Source organism: Epinephelus lanceolatus, chromosome 7, assembly GCF_041903045.1.
Source record: "Epinephelus lanceolatus isolate andai-2023 chromosome 7, ASM4190304v1, whole genome shotgun sequence".
Lineage (NCBI taxonomy): Eukaryota > Metazoa > Chordata > Actinopteri > Perciformes > Serranidae > Epinephelus > Epinephelus lanceolatus.
Window position 1 is genome coordinate 47610856 of NC_135740.1, and position 27682 is coordinate 47638537.

The window sequence follows — 27682 nt, forward strand, 5'->3', positions numbered from 1 at the left end:
CAGCTCAGTTCATTTAAAGATGGAGAATAAATGAGGTTATGAATCATCAGGATGGACCGTGAGGCGCGCCCCCGAGGAGGCGAGGAGAGCGCGCGCCAACAGATGAAACCGCTCTGCGCTCCGGTGGAAACATCAGGAGGATGAACAGAGAGGAGAGGAGGAGGGGGAGGACACAGGGAGAGCGCATCACTGGAGGAGTGTGCGTGGCACAAACACGCGTACACGCACATTTACACCAAACCCCAGCTAAAGAGAGAGAGAGAGAGGGAGAGAGAGCGCGCATCATTGTTGGACGCTATAAGGCGCGTAAAGCTCCTCCACACAGACTCAGAGCTGAGGTAGCGCTCCGCACGTGAGGCTGTGAATGAGCGGGACACCGGCACACTGACAGACACACCGGCACACTGACAGACACACCGGCACACTGACAGACACACCGGCACACTGACAGACACACCGGCAGCAGCTGGAGTCATGAATAACGGAGCGGGTTTGTGAATGAAGCCTCAGAGCGGAGACGTGACTCCAGCTGTGACGGAGGATCCATGAAGCTCACAGGGTTCTGATGTTCCGGTCTGGAGACGGAGCTGCACGTGCTCGTGTTCACTGAGGATTCACTGAGCTCACACCTGTGAGGCTGCACAGGTGACCACGGGACTGAGCAAAGAGAACATTCACTGACATGTCCTGTTTGGAGACTTTGGCGCACAACGGACGCGTCGCTCCGGTTCCGCTACGCACAGCGATGCGCACAGCTCCGCGGTGCTCCTAGAGCCACAGCCCGGACATGGACTCGGGAAGCCGGGGTCCTGACGGGACTGCACCCTGAACCCGGACATCACAGAGAAGGAACTGTGAACACACCGCGGCGTGTTTCTACCTTTCAGATAGGCTGCAGCTGTGACGCGCGTTTATGGTGCGTGACAGGATTTACTCTGTTTTCTCCCTGGTCACACCTGTCAGTCTGCGATCAGACTCCCTGTGACGTGGACTCGCAGCAGGTCGGGGAGTTTGTCCTCACGAGCACGCGGAGGTGTCTCACAGGAAGTTTTTCCAAGTTTTCCACCGAACCAAAGAAACTAAAGAAACCAGCGCAGCGGGTCCGTCACACGAGGCGACCAGCTGCAGATACACGAGGCGACCAGCTGCAGATACACGAGGCGACCAGCTGCAGATACAGAAGGCGACTGCTGCCGCTGCTGCCGCCAGGACTCACACAGATGTTTGTGATTTGTTTTGAGCTCAGAAAGAGAGGCAAGCAAGCGCGTGCATGAGAGCGCGTGCACACGTGGACAGAAGTGGAGCCTGCTGTAAAAACTTGACCTGATGATGAAGCATCGTGTCTCTGTGCTTCATCATCATCACCTGTGACCCGTGTGTCCTCTCTAAGTACCTGCTCACCGGTCACACCTTTCACCCGCGTGCACGTGCTGTTTCACCCCCTCTGCTTGCACCTCTCGCGCATCGGTCTGTGTGTGTGTGTGTGTGTGTGTGTGTGTGTTAAATGTTATAAAACCACATGAAGTCCAGCATGTAGTGTGACGTCACCACCACCCACACTGTGACTCTGTGACCTGCAGCCTCCCCGCACAGCCGCGCGTGATGCTGAATGGACCGACACTCCGTGACCACGACCCGATGCGACTCGTCAACCCGCGGCACCTCCCGCAACTGATGTCCCTGGAGGACCATGAGCCCACCCTGCTGGAGGGGACCCTGGGGCCCCGCAACGCCACACCGGCAGGGGAGGAGGGGGCCCCGGGTCCGCAGCACCAGTCCTTCCCCTGGGTGGTGACCCTGCTGGCCGGAGTCCTCATCACCACCATCGTGGTGGATGTTATCGGGAACCTGCTGGTGATCGTGTCCGTGTTCCGGAACCGGAAACTCAGGAAAGCAGGTAGGCAGCTGTCCGTCTGTCCCTGTTTCTGTCTGTCTGTCTGTCTGTCTGTTTATCACCACTCAACACAGTGAGTCCATCTTCTGGATGATCAGAGTTTATTACTCCGACTTTATGACATGTTCCTGCAGCGACTCTTTTATGATCCTCAGGTTTCAGTATTTTGTATTTTCTTATGATATTTCTGATCGTTTACACTTAAAACCATCAGTAACTGTATAATTTTTATTTTTTAATCTATTTAGTTATGAATCAATACAACTTCAATGAAATGTGACTTAAACATGAAGACATTTGGGACATTTATTAAAAATTTCACTCTAAAGAAGACTGTTGGCAGGTTCCAATAATAATAATAATAATGATACTTTCTGCTTTGCAATATAGGACATATTTACTACAACTACCACCCACTATTTTAATAGGAGAACATCTAGTAAGTGTTGTTTGTTACAGTGAGCCTGGACAGCACCTGTGTATTCATCATAAAGTGAATTAAAGTTTAATCTGCAGGTTTTGTCATTGTGAGATTATTGAGGAGGTATTTTTCAACCTGGCCCTGGTCTCCTATTTTTCATGTGTGACTGACTGATGGAAACATTTTGTGTTATTGGTCCAATATTGAGACAGAGAGCTGCAGCCGGCCGCCACCACACAGGCTGTGATGTCACCACTCAGGAATTACAGGTAGCTCTGTGTGTTAGAGTTCAAACGGACCTGACCCAGTGAAAAAATGGTTTTCAGCAGGTTCCTGTTCTGCAACAAAAAAATGTCACAATACAAAATAAAGCAGAAACAGTGGACAGATCAGACAGAGCTCCAGAGACGCTGCAGAGAGACAGCTGAGGTGAAGGGAGTCAAATGTGATGTGAGAGTTAACTGAGTGGTGTCAGGTGAGTTTTTCCATCAGCTTGTGTCTGTGTGTGTTTGAAATGTGTCACAGGGGTTAGCGCTCTGATGTAATGTGGGATCTCGCTCCAATGATCTCTGACCATAGCTGTGTTTGTACGGCGGTATGTGATACCCTACGATTTAGAGCCCTGAATGACGTTAAGTCCTTAATGTAAAGTTACTGTGGTGAGGTTTAGGAAAAGAAACATGGTGATGATGCAACAGAAAATGACTTAACGTTCACTAACAGTTCTAAACTTTGGGAATATGTGTTTTCTGTATGAATTACTGGCTCGTGATTACGTAGGGCATGTACAAATTTAGTGCGTTATATTTCCAGGAAAACATCTGATCAGTGCCTGAGAACAGTCTGATTTAAATCCATTCAGAGTCAGTTTTTGTCTGATAACGTTACAGATCAGGTCCTGCAGAGAAGTGAAACGTTTTCTGTGCATTTCAATTGTTCTGCTCTGTTAACAGCTGCTGTTCTTCTTCTTTGAGTTAGCTGCTAACTGCCAACAGCTGCTGTTCTTCTTCTTTGTGCTAGCTGCTAACTGCCAACAGCTGCACACAGAACATGTTGTCAAAACGTCACACCCATGATCCCGCCTTGCTGGCTGTCCTGTTTATACAGACGTTGTTTCAGCGCTGTTACGACCTCCGTTCTCGGCTCAGAGGCAAGACAACTCTGTCCCCCACCCTGTGATCGTACCTTATCTACAGCACGGTGAGGCGGAATAACCGCATGCAGCCCCCATCTTTAAGAGGAAATGTAAAAGTGACAAAAACAAAGACTGAATGGGCGTAGACTGACAGGGCGAATGCGCTGCAGGTGGTTACAGCTCAGCCTGTTTCACTGCTGCTGATGCAGCTTTGTCTCTCAGTACTGGACCAATAAAAAAACAACAAAAAAAACCTTGTTCCCACGAGTCAGTCAGACACAAGAAAATGTGAGAACAGTCCAGGCTGAAAAACAGCAGAGATCCCCTCTGACAGGGTGAATGTGGTCTGAGAAGTTGTTTGACTTGTTGAGAGCTCACTGCTCTGTAACTCTGTCTGTTTCTGTTAAAGCACTCAGCGCCACCTCCTCCGCACTCATACCACAATATGTGAATACTGATGAGTTGTTTTGACATTTAAGATCTTTGCATGTTGGAGCACTGAAGCCGAACTTCCTGTTAAGCTCTCGAATTAAAAGTCCAGGCAGGAAAATCAATTCGCCACATGCGAGGTTGTAAGATCTGATCCCAGAGCAGGCGGAGGGACGTGAAGGAGGAGGGCTGCCGTCTCCTCTCTGAGTCTGAGTAAGCTGCGTTCACTGAAAGCACTCAGCTCAGTCTCTGTGTTAATGGACTCAGAGATCATCAGGAGGTTCAACAGGAAACACCCAGCACAGGAACATGAACGTGACCACGGGATGATGGGGCACATCTCTGTGGTTAAAGACACATCAGTGAAGTCTCTGAGTGACAGTTTGTGTTTGAGTGACAACATGAGACAGGTCAGAAATCATGTCAGGGTTTTGTTTTTTGGTTTGTTCTCTGATTGTTTAACACTTGTACTGTGGCGCATATGAATGAGTGTGTGCCTCCGTGGTGCGTTCACATGCTGCTGAGAGACTTCTGAAGTGACATAGTATCTGAGCTGACTCTGTCTTCAGGAGGTGGAGGGGATGGTGGATGGTGTGACACCTCAGGAAGTGTGGCTAAATATGTGTTTATGTGACGTATAATAAATAAAGTGGAACCCAGGGTGAGGGAGCCCGTCTGTGCTCCGACATGTTCTCCCTGTGTCAGCGTGGGTTTCCTCCAGGTGCTCTGACATGTTCTCCCTGTGTCAGCGTGGGTTTCCTCCAGGTGCTCTGACATGTTCTCCCTGTGTCAGCGTGGGTTTCCTCCAGGTGCTCTGACATGTTCTCCCTGTGTCAGCGTGGGTTTCCTCCAGGTGCTCCGACATGTTCTCCCTGTGTCAGCGTGGGTTTCCTCCAGGTGCTCTGACATGTTCTCCCTGTGTCAGCGTGGGTTTCCTCCAGGTGCTCTGACATGTTCGCCCCGTGTCAGCGTGGGTTTCCTCCAGGTGCTCTGACATGTTCTCCCTGTGTCAGCGTGGGTTTCCTCCAGGTGCTCTGACATGTTCGCCCCGTGTCAGCGTGGGTTTCCTCCAGGTGCTCTGACATGTTCGCCCCGTGTCAGCGTGGGTTTCCTCCAGGTGCTCTGACATGTTCTCCCTGTGTCAGCGTGGGTTTCCTCCAGGTGCTCCGACATGTTCTCCCCGTGTCAGCGTGGGTTTCCTCCAGGTGCTCTGACATGTTCTCCCTGTGTCAGTGTGGGTTTCCTCCAGGTGCTCTGACATGTTCTCCCTGTGTCAGCGTGGGTTTCCTCCAGGTGCTCCGACATGTTCTCCCTGTGTCAGCGTGGGTTTCCTCCAGGTGCTCCGACATGTTCTCCCCGTGTCAGCGTGGGTTTCCTCCAGGTGCTCCGACATGTTCTCCCCGTGTCAGCGTGGGTTTCCTCCAGGTGCTCCGACATGTTCTCCCTGTGTCAGCGTGGGATTCCTCCAGGTGCTCCGACATGTTCTCCCTGTGTCAGCGTGGGTTTCCTCCAGGTGCTATGACATGTTCTCCCTGTGTCAGCGTGGGTTTCCTCCAGGTGCTCTGACATGTTCTCCCTGTGTCAGCGTGGGTTTCCTCCAGGTGCTCCGACATGTTCTCCCTGTGTCAGCGTGGGTTTCCTCCAGGTGCTCTGACATGTTCTCCCTGTGTCAGCGTGGGTTTCCTCCAGGTGCTCTGACATGTTCGCCCCGTGTCAGCGTGGGTTTCCTCCAGGTGCTCTGACATGTTCTCCCCGTGTCAGCGTGGGTTTCCTCCAGGTGCTCTGACATGTTCTCCCTGTGTCAGCGTGGGTTTCCTCCAGGTGCTCTGACATGTTCTCCCTGTGTCAGCGTGGGTTTCCTCCAGGTGCTCCGACATGTTCTCCCCGTGTCAGCGTGGGTTTCCTCCAGGTGCTCCGACATGTTCTCCCTGTGTCAGTGTGGGTTTCCTCCAGGTGCTCTGACATGTTCTCCCTGTGTCAGCGTGGGTTTCCTCCAGGTGCTCTGACATGTTCTCCCCGTGTCAGCGTGGGTTTCCTCCAGGTGCTCCGACATGTTCTCCCCGTGTCAGCGTGGGTTTCCTCCAGGTGCTCCGACATGTTCTCCCTGTGTCAGCGTGGGTTTCCTCCAGGTGCTATGACATGTTCTCCCTGTGTCAGCGTGGGTTTCCTCCAGGTGCTCTGACATGTTCTCCCTGTGTCAGCGTGGGTTTCCTCCAGGTGCTCTGACATGTTCTCCCTGTGTCAGCGTGGGTTTCCTCCAGGTGCTCTGACATGTTCTCCCTGTGTCAGCGTGGGTTTCCTCCAGGTGCTCTGACATGTTCTCCCTGTGTCAGCGTGGGTTTCCTCCAGGTGCTCTGACATGTTCTCCCTGTGTCAGTGTGGGTTTCCTCCAGGTGCTCTGACATGTTCTCCCTGTGTCAGCGTGGGTTTCCTCCAGGTGCTCTGACATGTTCTCCCTGTGTCAGCGTGGGTTTCCTCCAGGTGCTCTGACATGTTCTCCCTGTGTCAGCGTGGGTTTCCTCCAGGTGCTCTGACATGTTCTCCCTGTGTCAGCGTGGGTTTCCTCCAGGTGCTCCGACATGTTCTCCCTGTGTCAGCGTGGGTTTCCTCCAGGTGCTCCCACATGTTCTCCCTGTGTCAGCGTGGGTTTCCTGCGTGTACTCAGCATATCCCAATATTGCAATGACCTCAGTGACCTCAGTATTGTGATAATATCCCATCCTGACCATATAAACTAGAACATGATCTTTTTCTAACCATAACCAGGCAGTTATTCAGCTTAAACCTGATCACACATCATCCACAGCATTCTCACCACTGAAAACTGAAACTAAAAATGTAAACATATCTGCTGCATATGAAATGAACAAAACATACCTATCGTCTAAAGAAACGAACAGTCCCAACATTAATCCTGGTCACTGAGCTGCGGTCACATTTAACTGTGTCATTTTAATGTGGAGCAGGTCCTGTCAGTCAAATCAAACAGTGTTTCATCGTCTGGATGAAACTCTGTGAGAATCTTTATTAACCTGAGCAGATATCTGAACGTTGTCTGTGTTTATGAGTTCATCATCTTTATCTCTGAGATCATTTTCTGAGCCTCTGATCGTCCGCTCAGCGTCATGCTTCAGAGCTCCACACGTGTCATCATGACAAATTAACATGGCCATGGATCAATACCTAAACACTCATATTCAGAGCCGTCCTGTCGGCCACACATCAGTCAAACAACGCCATTTGTTTCTCCTGCTCCTCCATCAATCCTCAGAGATCCTGGACTCCCTGAGTGGAAATGTAATGACCGCAGGAGGAAAACTGGATGAACTCTTCACCTCTCTCATTCTTCCTTCATCTCATCTCCCCTCCTGTCCTCTCTTATCTCTTTATTTTACTCCTCTTCAGATTCCCCATCTTCTCAGCTCTCGTCTCAATTCAGCTCCCGCCTTTGCAATTCTCCTGCTGCCACCCATCCAGCAGCTTTGATTCATTCCTTCAGACTCTTCCTCTCACATTTCCTCTGCTCTGCGTACTTCCTCCCTTTTCAATCACTCTCCTGGTTCCTCATCGTCTCCTCCTGGTTCCTCCTCTGTCTCCTCCTCTGTAACTCTTCTCTGTTTGCCTCTGTCCATTAATCTCCTGCCTCCATCTGCCCTGTCACAGACACATTATCCAGCATTGGTGAGGTCCTGAAGTCACTTTTCATTATGTCAAAAATCTGTGGTTCAGTTTCTGTCACCAGGTTCACCTCGCTGTGTCGACCACTTCAACCGTTAAGAGTCTTGTTGTGCCGTACAAGGATTTCTAACAAAGGCCTACACTTTATCCATAAACTTTTGGGCCTACATGTAACAATCAAAGCCTGAGACCACATGTTGGCACCCAAAAGAACAAAGGAATCAGTCAACCCCCTTTCTCTGTGTGAATCAGCTGATTCAACCCCCAACACAGCACCCCAGCTGACCAGCAGAGATCCCTTGAAATACACAGCTCCCATTGGGTGAAATCCGCCATGGCCAACCCCGCACCGATGACGTCACGCCGGGGTATATCATCACAAAGCGTGCCTGAGGGAAACGCTTCTGGCTGTGATCCTTATAGCCAATAGAAGTACCCACAACTGTTCCTAAAGCTTAGCAACTCGTCCCACACGGCGAACGCTTTAGAAAGAGTTATTACTGTGCACAGTTAGACGCGTTTTAGGCCTACGGATTTCCCTCGCTGGTCGAGCTGATCTCCTCTCCTCTCCCTCACTCTGTGCGCCGAGGAACACAGAGTAGCCCGGTACGAGACCACGGATTGACCCTCTCACCCGGATGCCCGCGGATGCGAAGTTTGGTAGAAAACAAGGACTGCCTGCTTCAAGAAGAAGGACAAGGACCCCCTTCTTTCCCCGAGTGATTCCCCGCTACGAGCCGGAATTAACTCACCTCGCCAGAGACTCGCCCCCTCGCCGAGGACCCGTTACCTGCTGTGAGCCGCTAACCACTTCACCTCTGCCGCAACAAAGGACGCACGAGGAACGACCGACACATCACTCCATCTTCTGCAACAGTAAGAGGCTTTAGCTCTGGGCAGATATTAGTTAGTGTGTGTTTTCTTTTTAAGTTTTGTAAGGGCTTGTTGATACGGACCGCCGCGTCCGATTTTGGCTGCATTGATATTGTAAAAATATTGCCTGTGTTGCTGCTGTCTGTTATTCTTCTGCCCGTTTGTGTCTGCTTGTAATACGTAGTGATCCGACCTCGTCGGACCGCTATTGTGTCGCCCCGCACGCGGGATCGATCAGTACTTCGGCTGTGTTGGTTCAATGTCCAGATTCACGCCGCTCACCAGCTGAGCCGAGCGCGTCTCACAGACGGGTTACTGCATCTCAATACCGCCTGCGTGACCACACTTCTGAGTGCTCCCCTTTCTCTCTTCCTCTTTTCCACTAACCTACACTTGGAGCCGAGCAATTTGAACTTCCCTCTCTACTGGCTCCCCTCCTTTTTTCTTGAGTCACGTGCTTTCTTGGCGAGCCGCCATTGCGTGACGTAGCTTGCAGCGTCACAGCCGCCATCTTGCTACGCTCACACACCTCCCTCTCTCTCACACACCCACTCGCTCAGACACACACACACACACACTCACACATTCTCGCTCACTCACCCACTTTCTCCCACACCCTCATACACACACACACACACACACACACACACACACGCACACACCCTTCTTGATGCTTGCTGGTTGATTCGGTAATGTTTTATAGTTGATAGGGTTTATAGAGCAATGTTGATGTTGGTTGTAAATTAATGTCATCAGTGTGAATAAACCCTATTATACTGCAAAGAGAGGTTGCTTTGGTTTTTCATCGTATACTGTGATGAAGCTGGTTGATAAAGTCAGTGCCTGAGCTCCACTCCTTCCTGTTCATCTTATAGTTGCTGATATCTCCCTAGAATTAGCTTCCTAAGTGAGCACTCTTGAGACTGAATTTACGTCCGATCATTGGTCCGGGTTTTCTTGGTGGTGCCCCGCTGTAAGCTAATTTGATTATTATGCTTATGTAATAATTAATTAGTTATTAATTAATTAATCAAATATTTTAATAATCCATAATTAATATTAATAATTATGAATTATTGCCAATGATCATATTTAGCTCCTCCTCTTCCCAACATTTGGTGTCCCGTGTGAAGCTAATTTGATTATTATGCTTATGTAATAATTAATTAGTTATTAATTAATCAAATATTTTAATAATCCATAACTAATATTAATAATTATGAATTATTGCCAATGATCATATTTAGCTCCTCCTCTCCCCAACAGTCTGAAATACACAGCTGAGAGACGAGTGACATGCTGTTTGATTCATTCAGTAATCAGACCCAAACACACAGTAACAGCTGGGTGTGTCGCTCTGCTGCTGGAGAAACATCAGCAACAACTAAATGAAGGAGAACCTATGTATACGATCATTTCACCCGTCTGCAGTAACATTACTAAACTAATCTAAATAACCAGGAGTCATGTGAATGTTCATGTCTCTCTCTCTGAGGCTGCTGTCAGCCCTAGAGTGGTCTCCTCTGGTCTGAATCAGGGACTCATGTTGTTCCAAAGTTGTATAATTGCCTAGAGTTGGTTGGTGTTCTCACGGCAGCATTTACAAGAGGACCAGATCAAATGCCTTGTGTGAGAAAGCTGCTCTTGATTGGTCAGAATTTCCATGTGGGAAAAATCCAGGAAGTAAAGCAAACGTTGAAGAAGAGTACACTTGCAAGATAAATGTGACACTTTCTAATGTCACAATGGAGGGACAACTACGCAGGTTGATTTTAGCGCTGCTCATCGTGGACTATATTGCTGTCATTGTTCATTTTAGTCAAACCATACAGTTTGAAAACGAGGCGCGGCTCCAACTAGAAAACAATGTTTTGATGCATTGGATGTGCTGAATGTGCATATTAAGGCAGTACAGGAGGAGGTGCACATTAATAATCCGTCTCCAGAGGAACAGTTGGACAGCTCTGTTGAACCAAAACTCATGAATCCAGCTCACTTATTAAAAACTCTGTTTGTCTGGAAATCACTTTACTGATGCGTGAATGAGACAGAGGGTTTCATCGATCCTGAGGCCGACAGATCAGCAGTTCTCAACCTTTTCAGAGTCAGAGGATGGTCCCATCTGGACGCTGTAATCCACAGCAGAGCGGCTGCTGATGAACTCCAAATGTCACCTGATCTGTTCATGAACTCGCATCCTGATTCTGTCTTAATGGTTTAACAGAGTCCAGACTCCTGCAGTCAGAGGCCTCAGGCTGCTGGGGGGGGGGGGTGTTCACATTTAAATGACTGTATTTATTTTACAAGCCATGATTAAAGACAGCATACTTTTCAAACCTGAGGGCGGGTTTGGAATTCATGTTTTAGTTAGAAAATGCTGGCAATTCTTTTGTCTTTAAAAATTTTGGCAATTTTTTTAATATTTAATATAAAGATTTTTGGCGATTTTGAAAGAAAGGTCTTCCAAAGATGCCCCACATAGCAACAAACTGTGAAAACACAAATCATTGGATGTTCAAATGTCTGATGGTCTTTGAACACATCATGTGTAACAAACACTTCCATCAGAATATAAAACACATTAAAAAATAATAATATTTCATCAACATCACTTTATTCTGCGTCTCATTAAAGTTTGTCCAAAAATAAACAGTTTGCACGACAACAGTTCAAAACTGAGACTTTTTCACCTCCAGGATTTCATCTTCAATGTTTAACTTTCAAATGTTTTAAAATGTAATAACTGATGGGAGGGTCACACCCAGCTGCTGTTCAGGACGTTCCTACCAACTCATTTACCTGACGCACATCGACTGAGCCACAGATAGATACCAGCTTGACAGCTTGATGACAGATTATTGGCAGATTACTGGCAGCTGACAGGAGCCACAGTGATGGACGACAGTGCGTTAAAGTGACTGATGACCTGTCGAATAGTAATAATAGAAAAAGGAATGAGCAAAGTGATCATGAAGAGAACCAACAACAGAACTATAAAAACAACGACAGAGAAATTAAAACGTCATCTCACTGCGGTGAATATAAAATATACAGTTAGAACTTTAAAGGTAAATCTACACAGGCAGAGTGCTCTGCTCTGACCTCAGCAAATGGTGTTTAGGTTTATCACAAAGGTAACGCACAATGGACTGTGATGGATGTATGAGGGGGTGAAAGGTCAAGGTGCCGTGTTATGACAGAGTGGTTTGACCCAGTTGTATCAGCCTCCATGCGGCAGTGTGCACTTTGTAAGAGCAGCTAAGAGAAAGTGATTCAGACCGCAGGCAAGATGGCGACGGCCAAAACGCCAAACTGGAGGCAATAAAATGATCGTAGAGCAACCGGTGGGTGTGTCCATGATTCTATACACTATTTGACGTGCATGTGTGTGTGTGTGTGTGTGTGTGTGTGTGTGTGCGTGTGTGCAGCTCAGACAAACTGAATTAAAAACTTACCATGATCTTCAGCTGACCGTCCGTCTTTTCTGGATTCTCTTCTTCCTGCCTCTGTCTGTGAACACAGGAGAAGAAGGCGGAGTCAGAAAACGTGAGATAACTGCAAGAATAAAAGATTAAAACGTTTTTCATCGACTCTTTACGCCGCGCCAACATCTACAGATGATGAGGAGTTTTCAAGTCAACAAAGAAGCTGATCCATGTCTGCCAGCTTGTCGTTTTCTTTCTGTCTTTTTTGGCACATTGTTGTTTCAAGCATGGAATCACTGGTAGGAACGTGTGTGATGTCACTCACACTTGTGTGCATTCATGTGCAGCTGTTACAGCTGGTGTGTGTGTTGGGAAACAGGAACCAAACACACATTTTATTAAAGCTTACAGACACAAGAGTCAGAGCTGGACTCTGCAGCCCCGTCTCCACCAAACCCTTTCAGTCCAGTCCCTCTGGAACCAGCAGTAAGCCTTCAGACATGGTACCTAGACCCTCGGTCTGTTCAGACAGTCCTCTTAAATGTGGGCGGGGTTGTTGTCACTCACTGCTCCGTCCAGCACTCGCTGTATTTCCTCATCAGCGGTGACACAGATGGAAGTCTGCACCTGGTTTATCGTCCACAGAACGAGGCTGCACGCCCACATTTTCACAACAAAATAGAACAGGCTGCAGTGAGAGTCTCTCTCCATGGGATATTTAAAAATAGCAGCTTTGTGCATTTAGTCCTTCTCAGGCAAGCTCAGGGGTTTAGTGTTGCTGTAGCCCACAGGAAGTGAGGATTAGAATATATGACCTTCACATAATCCGCTCCAAATTAATCTATATTTTTAAAGTCATTACTAAAAGTGTGTGTCATATAAAAACTAAAGTGATGGTCAAAGTTGTCACAGTGAAATTTAAGGTGTGCTGATGGATTCACGTCATCAACTCATGCATTGAGTAACATTACAAGTTAACGTTCCACCTTAAAAGTTGCCGGCAGGCAGTTTGGGAAGGCTCTGTCCTCATGTTTCAGCACCACACCAATAAATCAGGGCCCCACTCATTAAAACATGGCTCCATAGACGGACTAGAGGTCAGACACTTCTGTAATGAGTTTAAAAAAGGTTTCAGACCTTCAGCTGGAGCTCAGTGAGCTCTTAAAGGACAGATGAGACCTCATCTTACAGTCTGTCATGTGTCACATGTTTATGTGATAAATGTCAGTCATCAGCATTGGGATGGTGGCTGGAGAAGTGAAGCTGAGCAGATGACTGTTTGATTTAATCCTGAACCAACTGGTCCGACAGCTGGAAACCAGCAGGAAGTGATGTCTGCTCTGAAATACCACCCGCCGAGGGGATTCACTCGGAGACGAGCTCACGACCTTCATTTTCATATCAACGTCTTGAGACGATCCAGAGTCACTCTGAGGAACTCTGACAGATCCCAGCGAGCTCTGAAGATCCAAACTAATGAAACTTCTGAAGTTTCAGAGCGACGTCTCTGCAGGTTGAGTCTGTGCGTCACATCCTGTCAGATATCTGATCAGATCAATGCAGCTTTATATTCTTTAAGTACAGACACAACGCTTCATGATGTCATATCTAAGAACAACTTCAGCCTGTTACATGCATTGTCTGTTTTCAAATACACTTCTGTTTTCACAGGAAATGTACAGTTTGCATACAGTCTCTTTCAAAATAAAAGCACTACATTATATTCGACGACTTCAGAGTGAGACTGGGTTGTTTTTTGGTTGTTGGTGAACAGTGTCTGCAGTGTGACAGGTGTCTGTCCAGGTGTCTGACCAGGTGTCTGACCAGGTGTCTGACCAGGTGTCACACCATCCACCATCCCCTCCACCTCCTGAAGACACAGTCAGCTCAGTAGAAACATACGCAGGATGACTGTAACACCACATCATCAGTAGGTTCAAACTAACACACACACGATGGTCTGAGCTCAGCTCCGGCTCTGTGAGCTCGGCTTCACACTGACAGCAGGAGCCAACATCCAAGGAGCAAAAAGCGATGTTACTATGAACACGTAGGTGCCACAGGCCACTTATCACTGTGGTAACTTTTCTGACACGTCCTACTGAAAACCCAAAAAGGCCGAAGCATGGTGAGGGCCCTGCCCAAACAGTCTGACTCAACAAAAAGCCCCAGTCTTTGGATGGAGCCATCAGGACCCTTCTGTATCTGTAAAGGTGTGTGAGCTGCTGACTGGCAGCAGAGTGAGCTGACAGAGCTTACAACAGCAGCATTTTGACTCTGTGTCTGAGGCTCAGAGTTGATGTCCCCTTCCGGTCTCACTGAGGAGATCCTTGTCATTAGCTACAGATTTTAGGGACTATGAGGAGCGATGTCTTCACATCATTAAACCTTTGCAGCTCCAGCAGAGGCCGACTGCACCGTCAGAGCCGGGGGAAGGTCACAGCTGGCCAAAGACATATTTATAGAAACCTACCTGAGGGTTTTCACACAGCGCACCTTCGCCTGAAACACTGAGAGGGGAAGAACCTGCGGGAGCTTTTTAACAGCTCTTAAAGCAACGATGGACAACACTGTGTCAGGACAGTGTTCTCAGCTTATAATCACAGAGAGGCACAGGTGGACAGCAGTTAGTGTCTTGGCTCCGTGGAATCACACAGATAAACACTTTTAATGTGAAGGAGCAGCAGCATCTGAATCCACGAGCTCTGACAGATGTGGTGTCATAACATATTTGTAATCAGCAGGATCTGAACTCTGACATTAACGTCTGAACGGACTGATTCACCTGTTTGGTAAATGTTAGGAGGAGCTAATGGAGCTTGGATCGATGGCTTCAGGATAATAAGGAGACCAGTGATGATGGGTCGTAATGGCTGATTTGGCTCTGTTGGAGGGTCGTCCATTAACGTGACCGTCTGAGTGGCTGTTTGAGGATTTATTGTGTTGGGAGTCTGTGAACTGTCCACTGATTGGTTTTCTGGGCGCTGCTGTAGAGATGAGCTGATAACAGGTCGGACATATTTCTCTTTTTTCTGGTTCTTTCAGGTCTGTTTCACCGTACTGTGAATTAGTACTGTCCACACTGTGTGAACACTTCAACTGTTAATAAATGAGATTCTACTCACTCTCATTCACAGGTGTCATGTGTATAAATAACCAAGCTGATATACCTCATTATATTTTTATATGTGGAACAGAGTGTTGTGTTGTCCTGCACATGAATAAAGACAGTTTCATAACTTGGAGCATAAAAATGAACCTGAGCCGGTGGTACGATCCCTCGCCGTGCCTCTCTGATGTGACCTCACACTGACCCCTCTACATGTCCCACACTTTCACATGTTGAAGATGGTTAAAAGTGTTTTTCTGGGTTTGTTTTCATCCGTCTGTCCATCCAATGCTTGTGAACACAATATCTCTAAAACACCCTGAGAGAATCTTTTCAAACTTAACTCAGTAAAAAGTTGTGATTTTGGCACAAACGTCTTCACAAAGTCTTTGAGACCGAAACCTTTTTATTGAGTTACCTTTTGTGGGGGACCTGATTCCCTGCACCACTAACTGAGCAGGAGGTGTCTGTGTTGATTTAACACAAACGTCCACTTGGACTCAACGATAAACTGATAAGAGTTTGGTGGTCGAAGGTCAAAGGTCAGTGTGATCTCACAAAACATGTTTTAAAATTTCAAAATTCATTCACTGATTCTGACCAAACTTGACACAAATGTCTAACGGGATGAAATAATGAAGGTCAAAAGGTCAAAGGTCAGCTTGACTGTGACATCATCATGTTTTAACGTCATATCTCAGGAACACAAGGGGAGACATCTGGTCAGATCTTCTGTGATTCTAGTTTCGCCTGTCACCACGTCTCTACCCAAACTGACGCCCTGGTATCAGTCGTGTCGCGGCTGCGGCGTCTCTGAGTCGAGGATAACAGACGTGAACCTGTCTGATCTGCAGAGGTGTTAGAACAACAGCAGCAGGTGGCAGGAAGCGTAACATCCTGGCACACGTGTGCTGCATGGTGAAGGCATGTGTTCTGCTGCGGCGTATGACACAAAGTCACGGCCTCCCTCTGCCTCCTGACATCATGCCTGATGGGTCCGACCTGATCCCAGACACCTGGACGACCTCGTCCTGCAGCAGCACACCTGCCCAAGGACTCAGACACTGTGGTGAGCCGACGCCACACGCTCACTGTGATTTATCTGATCTCATTTCCTTTAAGTGCTGCGATGCTTTATCATCTCAGATAATGTTGTGTTTGTATTTTTAGTGCTGGCGAGGACACAGCTGGAGGCGCCAAAGACACAACGAGCCGCCTCATCTTTAACCTCACACCCTCACATCAGGACTCTGGAAATAAATCTGTTATATAAACTGCTCTGCTGTCTTTGTTTCCATCAGGGCAGCTTCACGCAGGATGACCTCACAGACAGGATCTCAAATCTTTAGACTATCAGACACTCACCTGCTGAAGGCTCGACAGGTGGCAGCACAAAGCTCTGTGGTAGATTCACAGCAGGTACGATGGATCCCGACAGTGACGAGTTTTATTTTGTCGTGTATAAACCCAAATGTGTCGAAATGTGTAACATGGTCAGAAAGCTGTGTCATGTGTCCGCTGTGTTCTTATTGAGGAAGTAAATGTTTGACTGACAGGACCAGGGGCCAATCAGAAAACTCTAATATGAGTTCTGAGCCATGATTGGTTCATCGGACCGGCCAGTGAGTTAGCTCAGATTTAAATGGTCCTGACCAATGGGAGAGAAGGGGGCGGGGACTTTACAGGCAGGTCTGAGCTGCGTTCACCCGACAAAAGTTAAAGGTTTATTTAAACAGAAACAGTGATGTGTTAAACTTCCTGTTGTGTCACGCAGGCGCTCTACGACCGTGGGGACACACGTTTACATCCCTAAAACAGGTGTGAAATAAAAAGTGAACTTGTACAGACAATAAGCGAAGACATTTATTTCTATATATGCTGCTGGTTGGGTAACACCTCTGACTCACCTATCAAACCAGAGAGGACGTACCTCAAAGGCTGAATCCAAATGTCCGGACTTCACCGCACTTGCAGACTTGCTGCTACTTTGCGGGTGAGTTCTCGTGAAGTCTGGGACTCCTGAAATCCACAATTCATATAGTCCACAAGAGGCCACAAGCAGAGGTGACACTGTGGGTTTTTCAATCGCCAAAAATCCCCCAAAAACTTATGAATGTGTAAAACAGTTATGGTCAGCAGGGCTGTCAATGGGTTTAAAAAATTCATCTAATTAATGACGTGCTCTAATTAATTCATCTATATTAAACACATACATCAACTTTTGCTGTGAAAGTACTTAAAAAATGTAAATTTACATGAATGTTGTCAGATGTGTCGAAGTGAAGCTGCTGGATGTTGGACACAGTTGTTCCTTTGTCCTCGACCACCCACACTGTCTGCAGTCCATCCTGTGAGGGAGTTAGTCATTCACAGGTAGACTGACTCAGTCTGAGCACCTGGTCGAGTGTGGCTCAACACGACTGACTGCTAGCGTTAGCATCAGAGGCTGTGCTAGCGTTAGCATCAGAGGCTGTGCTGGCTCGGCCCTCTGCGTTCGCTGCTAAAGTCTTTGTGTTGATGTGATATTTCAGGCTGAAGTTCTCTGATGGTACAAAAATTCCTTCCTGCAGAACTTGCAGAGAACGCTGCTCCTGTATTGTTAATAAGTCACAGATATATATATTTAAATCTAATCCAGAATAATCTGAACCTCCCGTCTGTAATTACAACTTCAGTTATGAAATGAAAGGTATTTACAGCAGTGGTTCCCAACTGGTGGGTCGCTGTCCATAAGTAGGTCGGAGGTCATTCTGAATGGACGGCAGGTGACTTGCAAACATGTCAAGTTTATTTTGAAGAGTTGTTTCCTGCTGCAGTGTGAGGAGTGACAGAGAGCATCTTGATGACATGACCAAACACATGTACGACGCTGAGTTTATTAAACTGGAGAAATCTGGACCCTTCAGCTGGACCAGGTGGGAACCAGTGATCTACAGGATCAGTTTGACCTGAAGAACAAAACAGGACGATACAAACAGCGGTAAAGTTTTCTTCAGTTGGAGCTTGTGTAGAAACAGGAAGTGCGTTTCTGAGGCACCACAAGGAAAGAAAATTCAAAATAAGATGTGTTTCTCCCTGATGTGAATGAGCGCAGTGGAACAGCAGTATTCTCTACATTTGATCCTGATTTAAGATCTTACAAAAGCTCTTTTTCTCTCACTGCCGTTGTCTTTATTTGTGAAATCATCAGCCCGTCAGAGAAAAGACAAAACTCTGATAAGTGAGCTGCACAGTTTCACAAATGTTTCTCAGTGATCACATTAAAGTCTCAGTGGATCTGATCTGTTATCAGAAGCTTCTGAGCACCGTGAAAACAACTTCTTCTTTTGTTCCTGATTTCTCCTTAAAACGCAAAGACCAGGAAATATGATCAAATTGTTTATTTTAAAGAATATGAATATTACTGTATAAGAATTAGGCTTCATATAACAAATCAAAAGTGAATCATTCATCAGAGAGGATTAAGGCAGCACACTGACACAACCCCACTTTATGCTGTTAATCCTCATAACTTTATTTTATAGAAACCTTTTTGAATCTTTGGATCTGAGGACCCTTACAGACTGAAGGAATATGAAGAATTTACAGGATAATCCAGGAACAGACACATAATCTGACTTTCTGACAGCTTCAGAGGAAACATAAATCTATTCTCTGGTGCTCATGGCTTCAGTAAAATTAACCGAATTATTAAATTATGGAAAATCTAACTGAGCTAACGATGTGTAGCATCTTTGTGCTGACAAATGTTTAAGCATTTATATTTACATATTTATACTGTATTTATATGTGCGATCTATCCAGAAATCCAAGATCTTCTATGAAGACAAAGTGCTTCTAACAAAGGGCCTCTAATAGAGACATAAAGTTCACAGAGGAGAGTTATGCTGGGGGAGTTTGAACTGTGACCTCAGTATCTCAGACCCCACAGCCCTGAATGTGACCCTCTGAGTTTTATAACCTGCAGCTGCTGCGTCTCTGAAACACTTTGTGTGATCCAGAAATGTCAATGACAAACTGTCTGAATCTATTTTTTCCTACAAACTGCAGCACAGCATCCGTCTGTCTGTCTGTCTGTCTGTCTGTCTGAGGGTGACGGCCCTGTTTGCTGTTGTACTAGAACGAGGTACAAGCAGCTGCAGTGAGAGCTGCCGTCAGGATGTCACACACAGCAGTGGCGGCGGCGGTGGTGTTGAACACACTCACACTGCTGAGAGAAACAAATGAAACACAAGAAGAGTGAAGGAACAAGGACGAGTCTCACTTCAGAGCAAACTCTGTGGTTACGAGATGCTCAACTACGCTGCCGTCCGTCCGTCTGTAAACAGTAACTGGAGGAAAGTTCCCGGTGCTGCTCCCTTTACACAACAGATGAGCTGATTAGATTTTGGAGCGACTCGCTGCATACATTTGCATGTGAATGTGTAAAAAGCGATGTGTCTTTGAAACTACTGGAACTTCTCGGTGCGTTCAAGGAGGCAAAGATCACAGCGCGCTGATAGAAATCTCTGCCCATTAATTCATCATTTGTCTTAATGAACAGACTAATTAACATAAGTGGTGGTGTGTGATGTATCATTAGGGAGCTGAGGCGCCTCTTGTTGTCTGAGAGTGTCGATATAATGACTGTAAACTCAAACTGAGGGAAAGAATAATTCACTCCCCTCCAGGATTGAAGGTGTCCTGTGGACTCCTTCTAAACAAACAACAGTCAGGTTTACATTCAGCGTTTCACTGAAACACAGCAAGGTGAATCCACCGCTCACATCACTGCATCACTGACAGTCAGTATCTGCCTTGTCTCAATATGTCATTCATAAAATATACTGTGCTGATATTACAGTGCAAACAGACAGTGCAGTTATCCATGTTATTCATTCATTTTCTGTAACCACTTATCCTGTTTGGGGTCGTGGGGGGGTGGAGCCTATCCCAGCTGACATTGGGTGAGAGGCGGGTCACCAGACTATCACAGGACTGACACATAGTAGTCTGGGGACACTCCTTTCTAAAGTGTGTTTAACACACCGGCGAAAACGGCCGGCAACAAAGCAACGCCTCCTGCATTTTTGAAAAGGACACGCCTTCTCGGAAATGTGCGCTCCCCCTTTTCTCGTCTGCAAGGAAACAAACACACAGAGAGCTTGAAAATGGATGCCGAGAGATTTAACTCCGTTTTATCAAACGTGTGCTCATCCGTAAAGAAAATATTTTTTCCAGTGGATGTCTTAGTTACAACATTATTGAGCTAACTGGAGTAGTTTCATGTCGTATCTGACAACGGGAGGCTTTTAACAGATGACGTCCTGATGTTAGCTTTGCTGCTGCTGTTAGCTGTCCCTGTCAGCTGATGCTTTCTAGACATCGTGATTTCCTAAAACTGAATAAATACCACACATAGCAACACAAAACTGCTTTGCTAGCTCAATCATGTTGTAACTAAGATATCCGCTGGAAAAGATATTTTTTTCACGGACCGTTTAATGAGTTATTACCTATTACAGACACCGCTAACGGCTAACAGGGCTAACAGCTAACGGTTAGCCCAGCTAAACGTGCACACAGAAATAGTAATGTCTGTTCAATCATTGTGTTTATAGACTTTACAAACATTGGATTAGTCCAAACGGTGATACAGTGATGTGAAAAATGTGATATATAGGCTATATATATATATATATATATATATAGCTAAAAGCTCTGCTGGTTTTATACCCAGAAGTATTTGTAAACAACAAGGCGATTCCCTCTATAGTCTGGCCGGACGGATGAGTCATGGCCTTATAAAGGATTATGTTTGTTTCTTTTAGTTGATGAGAATGTGTCGCCGCAAACACGACAAACATCCACTAACTTTGACGGCATTTTCTGCGAGCACGGCTGAGCCATTTTGTACCGCTACACGTGTTTCTAGTGGGACTATGTTTACGAGCACAAGAGTTCAGCGAGTGACCGAAGGACCGCCCTGCAGATTTACTATTGGTTCTGCAACGTAGGGAGTTTTTTAAACTCTGAAATTGTATCCGCCCATCTAAACACAAAATCAGGGAGAAAGTCATCAGTCTTTAGTTAAGCAAAGCGTCTAAAGACTGACTTGTGAGTCTAAGCACATAGAGACAGACAACCATTCACACTCACATTCACACCTACGGACAATTTAGAGTCACCAATTAACCTGCATGTCTTTGGACTGTGGGAGGAAGCTGGAGCACCTGGAGGAAACCCACGCTGACACAGGGAGAACATGTCAGAGCACCTGGAGGAAAATGCATTTTATTTCATTCAACAACAACAATATGGTTTCACCACGTTTTTTTTTTGTTTTTTTAGTGAGTCATTGCTGCCTATCCAGCAGCTTTTCAGGCACCAAACATGGGTGTTTTCCTGTCACTGTGTTTCCAGCAGGGATTGAGTCCCCAAAACCAGGTGTTTTAGCCAAAACAGGATCTTTTCCAAACTATAACCAAGTGGTTTTTGTGCCTAAACATAACCACATGTCAACCACAGTGTTGTTAAATGTACAAATGTAATGTAAACAAATGTGGTTTGCAGAAATGAACGATGCCAACATTTACTCTGGTGATTGAGTTGAATATTTCCATCTCAACAAGCTGCAATGTTAAAATGAAGCTCAGAAGTCAATGCATTAAGAAACAACAACAATAATAATAATAATAATAATAATAATAATAATAATGTAATTTGACATATATGATAGTGTGTGACTCTAAAATGAGCCTAAATAACAAAGATTCCCAGTGAGGCAACATTCTGCATGACAGGCACATTTACTTTTAATTTTCAGGTACATTTTCTTGCACATTGTGCTCACTGAAGTATTTCTATACCGTGGTAATGGTATTTTTTCTGCAGTAAAAGATGTTGATGTATTTTCCACCCCTGCTTACATCAGACAGAAAACACACAGTTATATAAAGATAATTTAAATGTGTCCTGAGGCTGTGACATCACTTCTGTCAGAGGTACCGTGAATCTATATATTTACAGCTGGAGTGTCTCTAATGAGACTCTGGCAGCGTAATGTCTTCTTCAATCACTGAGCTGCACAGGAAGTTGAACCTCTAACCCTGCCGGCGGTTCTCCTCCTCACCCATTAGCATACAGCGAGGCTCCAGCGTTACACCAGAGGAGCCATGTTGTTGGTGAGAGTCACAAAGGGCAAACGCAGTAATGAAGAAGGAGCCATGGACTAATATGTATTGGCTCACAGTTAACAAGTCCCCCTACTCTGTGCTCCGAGCCACAGCGCTCCTCTAACTAGCCCTCTGTGATGTGCCTGAGACAAAGAGCTGCCGTCCAGAATGATAACGATGAAGCGTCTTCATAATGAAGATCAAGCCGAGGGCTGATAAATGCTCGCAGAATTGAGCAGGTAGAACAAGGTGTTATTAACGCTGCCACAGCTAACGACCGTGCTCCCCTCAGGGTGGGAAGATGTATGAAATCTGATGAAAGCTTCCCCCATAACCAATCTATCACACACACACACACACACACACACACACACACACACACACAGCTCAGTGTCAGGCTGCAGCTCAGTTGGTTAGTGACATCAGATTGGCTCATCGCTCACCTGTAAACGAGTCACAGCTAAGGTGACCTACATGCAGCCTGATACACTTCAGCTGAATGGAAGTTTGTTTGTGCTTCACAGCTTTGAATCATTTCAACTAAAGAACAACACAAACAGAACGCTCTGAATCAGGACCAGGACGATACGCTGATCTACTCATTCAATACTGTCACCATACCTTAGAGCTCGTTCAACATGTGACGTGATTTTTTATTATTGTGATACAATATCACAGTTTATTGCAATTTTCAACACTAGACCGCAAGAAAAAGTAGAATCCAACAGCCAACACACACACGTGGTTACGTTTAGCCGACACACCCACGTGGTTACGTTTGGTCAACAGACACACACGTGGTTACTTTTAGCCGACACACACACGTGGTTACGTTTAGCCGACACACATCCATAAGGATTTAAAATGGCTGCATGCAGCATATTGATTATCTCAACCCCTCCTTGCCCTGCCCTCCCCTCTCTCTGTTTATCAGACCAGAAACGAGACAAGAATTAGCGACCTAGCCAACATGTTGTTCCTTCGCCTCACTCTCCACAATTCGGAGACTATTTAGAAGCAGTAATGCAGGCGGAAGCACCACAGAAGGACTCAGTAGCACCTGTAACAACTGGAATTCAGAGGGCATAAACCCCAGCGTTGGGGTTCACAGCAGGCTTGGTCTGATCTGTGTAACAGCAGCAACAGAAAGTTTGCTAATCTGACAAATGCTATCAAATAGTTGTTAAGACATTTCACTAAAATGTCTCCCACCCATGTGGGAGACCTTTACAGCACGTTGGCATGGTGACGACTTTCTCAGTGTCAGATCAGCAGTATTTAACTGAGCTAAGAACCTAAACACTGGAACCTAGCTGCCGCTGTGGCCGGAACACAAACCAGTGTTTACTGCCCTCCTGAGGAACAACAACAGTCCATCATGTTGAACTCTGTTTGGACGGTGTGTGTCGGAGTGTGTGTGGCTGACTGCAGATTATTGGACTGAATGTGTACTGTTGTTTTCATTATCCTCTAATGATGGTGGAGGCTTTAAGGCGCAGTTGGAGCGGATGTTTCTGATGTTTCCTGTCACAACTCTCGTCTCTCTTGTTGAGTTATTTTTATATTTGTTGGCTCCAAATCTTCTGCCTCTTCCTGTCATACTCATATAGAGGATGTTTCTGGTAAATCAATCTGCATTTGTATAGATTCTTACTAGGCCTAGTGGCACTTGGTCAGTGACTTCCTGTGTCAGACACTGACGAAAAAAGCCTTTCATGTCGGAATGATACGCAGCTGCTCACCGTTATCCTATAATGGTATCAGGGAAACACGGCCACACGTGTGTGTGTGTGTTGGCTAAACGTAACCATGTGTGTGTGTGTGTGTGTTGGCTAAATGTAACCACGTGTGTGTGTGTGTGTGTTGGCTAAACGTAGCCGTGTGTGTGTGTTGGCTAAATGTAACCACGTGTGTGTGTGTTGGCTAAATGTAACCACGTGTGTGTGTGTGTGTTGGCTAAATGTAACCACGTGTGTGTGTGTTGGCTAAATGTAACCACGTGTGTGTGTGTGTGTTGGCTAAACGTAGCCGTGTGTGTGTGTTGGCTAAATGTAACCACGTGTGTGTGTGTGTTGGCTAAATGTAACCACGTGTGTGTGTGTTGGTTAAACGTAACCATGTGTGTGTGTGTGTTGGCTAAACGTAGCCATGTGTGTGTGTGTTGGCTAAATGTAACCACGTGTGTGTGTGTGTTGGCTAAACGTAGCCATGTGTGTGTGTGTTGGCTAAATGTAAGCACGTGTGTGTGTGTTGGCTAAATGTAACCACGTGTGTGTGTGTTGGCTAAATGTAACCACGTGTGTGTGTTGGCTAAACGTAACCACGTGTGTGTGTGTGTTGGCTAAACGTAACCAAAGGATGACCATCAAGAGCAAATCAGGGTTCAGTATCTTGCCTTGACTTGCCAGTGACTGATTTCAGGTGACACCATGTACGGTAGCCTCGGTCACCGCTGTGTGAACATGAATGGGTGAATGTGACATGTGATGTTAAAGCTCTTTGAGTGGTCAGAAGACCAGAAAGAATCCATACCAGTGCAGATCTATTTACCACTAACCTTCCTGTCTCCTCTCATGTCTGCAGGAAACGCCTTCGTGGTGAGTCTGGCTCTTGCTGACCTGGTAGTCGCCATCTATCCCTACCCGCTGGTCCTGACCGCCATCTTCCACGACGGCTGGATCGCCGGCTACATTCACTGTCAGATCAGTGGCTTCCTGATGGGCCTCAGCGTCATTGGCTCCATCTTCAACATCACGGGTATCGCCATCAACCGCTACTGCTACATCTGCCACAGCCTTAAGTACGACAAACTCTTCTCCAACAGCAACACCATGTGCTACGTTGTCATCGTCTGGGCGCTCACCATCCTCGCCATCGTGCCAAACTGGTTTGTGGAGTCACTGCAGTACGACCCGCGGGTGTACTCCTGCACCTTCGCCCAGTCGGTCAGCTCATTGTACACCATCACGGTGGTGGTGGTGCACTTCATCCTGCCCATCGGCATCGTCAGCTACTGCTACCTGCGGATCTGGATCCTCGTGATCCAGGTGAGGCGGAGGGTCAAGCCGGACTCGCGGCCAAAGATTAAGCCACATGACCTTCGCAACTTCCTCACCATGTTTGTGGTATTTGTGCTCTTCGCCGTCTGCTGGGCGCCGCTGAATCTGATCGGCCTGGCCGTGGCGCTGGACTCCAGGCTGAGCCGGGCGATACCGGAGTGGCTGTTCACGGCCAGCTACTTCATGGCGTACTTCAACAGCTGCCTCAACGCCGTCGTCTACGGCGTCCTAAACCACAACTTCAGGAAGGAGTACAAGAGGATCGTCCTGATCATCTTCAAGTTTCACTGCTGAGATGGAACACTGTGGTGAAGGCTGGCGGCCATTTTTAATTTCTGAGGAAATAAAAGGCTGAAAAAGACGAACTCGACCTCGACAGAGAGGAAAACTGTTGTAATGAAAAACAAATCAAGGTACTGAACGAAGAGGAAAAACACTTTGGATGAGAAAGAAAAATAAAAAGAACTTTAATAGCTGGAGGTCAGGAGGAGGAGGAGGAGGAGGAGGAGGAGAGATGAAGTAAAATAAATGATCCCACACTCAGAGTTATCAGTGATGCCTTCAGGGTACCTGAGAGACTGTAGGAACACAGAGGGAGGTGGAGGTCGGAGTTTGGGAGCAGCTCTTAACTTAGTAAAGTGTTTAATTGTGACTTTATCTGAAGTCATGAACTTCTGTTTGAATTCAAAACTAGTTGCTGATGTCTTTAACATGATGTTGGATTATTGTGATCATCTTCTTCCCTCTGATTCATTTTGATGCATCAAATCCAGAAACTTGACAGAAAAACTGCGATACTGTGATTTTTTAAAGGACAGTGGCATCAACACTGTAAATCTGACTAATGCTGCTCCGCACCAACAAAAAGGAATTCACAGAACAGAATAACACACAGGTGCATTCTGGGAATATGAAGACATGATTAAAGGTGCAACACGCACATTTTCAAACATGAAGACTTAATGTGAAGCTGACACTCTTTTACGCTCGTTTGTTTACATCCATTATTTTCATACGTTAAAGTTAACAAAGGATTTTCTGACCAAACCAAACTCTCACTGGGACGAAGGAGGATGAAGTGATGGACGGAGGAATGGACAGAGAGCCAAGTCATAAACCTGCTCACAGCTCCGCAAAATCAAAATGTGCAATCTGACTCTGACCTGTGACTTGACGACTTGAGATGACTTGGTAGCTTTCCCAAAGGTAAAAATGATCTTACTGATAGCTACACAGGAGTGATCAGAGACTTGCAGATTAAACATCTTTTTTTTTCTGGCTGTGAAAACTGAAGCAAAGTTCACGTCTGATTTCTAACAGACTGTTTCACAGAGTAAGTTAACACCAGTCTGTGGTCAGAAATGTGCTCCGCTGCACCTGTAACCAAACAGTGATGTCACAGACAGGTGTAGTGCTGCTGGAGTGACCAAGAACAACGACCTCCAACTGAGGAAATATTTAGTTTCCACAATCTGGTGTAAAATTCGCAAACATTTTTATCTGTTAAAGATCTGATTATCTCTGAAGCGTCACACAAGACAGACAATAAAAACAAATGGAACGGTCAAAGTTGTCATATTTTAAAAAGATAACTTCACCAGCAAAATGAACATCTGTATATCAGTGACTCACAGCACGTTATGGTGACTTCATGAAGAAGACTGTTTGTCTCTCATGCCTCCACAGTGCACGGAGAATCAGAAAGTCTCACCTCGCTGCAGTGACATCAAGTGGACTCCAGGACCTCCTGATCAGGGCTGTAGAGCTCACATACGATGCACACGCCTGAGTTGTGACTCGTTTCGAAGGGTGTGTGACCACTGTTCATATGGTGACAAGTTTACAGACATCAGTCAACTCAAACACACCACACACATAAAATAGAGTTTATGAATAGTTCATTATGTTGAGAATATCAGGCGACAGTCGAGCTAACACAGTGTCAGGTAACAACCACATGTGAAACATCTATCCTGGGAAAGTGACAGTTGAGGCAGAGGTCAGATGAAAACTTGTCTAAGTTTGCTTTGGCGTCCTGCAGGCGGTGTGAACGCAGCAGCTGCACACGTTTAACACACTCACCGTGTCTTTATAAATTCATCACAGATAAAGTGTCAGAGGAGAGACGATCGTTTCTCAAAGGCTCCGACTGGCATTTACCTGCAGCTTTAAAGGTTTCCTTGCATGTTACTGAGTGCATGAGCTGACACTGTTAATAAATGAACACATGTTAAAGGAATGTTTAACGGTACTGAGGTGACTCACAGCTTCACACACTGAGTGATGCTGCAGGCTTATTACTGCTCCGACTGTGGAGCTCAACATAGAGGGAACATTAAGAACTAATCTAACGTTCTGTGTGTGTGTGTGTGTGTGTGTGTGTGTGCGCTAGCTGCAGGTGTCTCACCTGGCAGCTGTAGCTCCGCCTCTTTTTCCTTCCATGCTCCGTCCTTCTCTCCTCGATCATGGTCAGAGCTGGAGGACACGTCACAAGGTTTTCCTCAC

The 27682-nt window shown here is 46.3% G+C and overlaps 1 protein-coding gene and 1 long non-coding RNA gene across 2 annotated transcripts; one reads left to right on the forward strand and one right to left on the reverse strand.

Annotated features, from left to right (window-relative positions):
- Positions 1-347: 347 nt before the first annotated feature.
- mtnr1al (melatonin receptor type 1A like) lies at positions 348-25650 on the forward strand. Its single transcript, XM_033617664.2, has 2 exons — positions 348-1897; positions 24702-25650. The coding sequence occupies exons 1-2, from the start codon at positions 1603-1605 to the stop codon at positions 25469-25471; spliced, it is 1065 nt and encodes a 354-aa protein (XP_033473555.1). The 5' UTR covers positions 348-1602; the 3' UTR covers positions 25472-25650.
- LOC144463843 (uncharacterized) lies at positions 11133-27294 on the reverse strand. Its single transcript, XR_013491853.1, has 3 exons — positions 26889-27294; positions 11886-11940; positions 11133-11356 (listed from the first exon to the last, which is right to left on the reverse strand). It is a non-coding gene; the product is annotated as an uncharacterized LOC144463843 (long non-coding RNA).
- Positions 27295-27682: the final 388 nt, after the last annotated feature.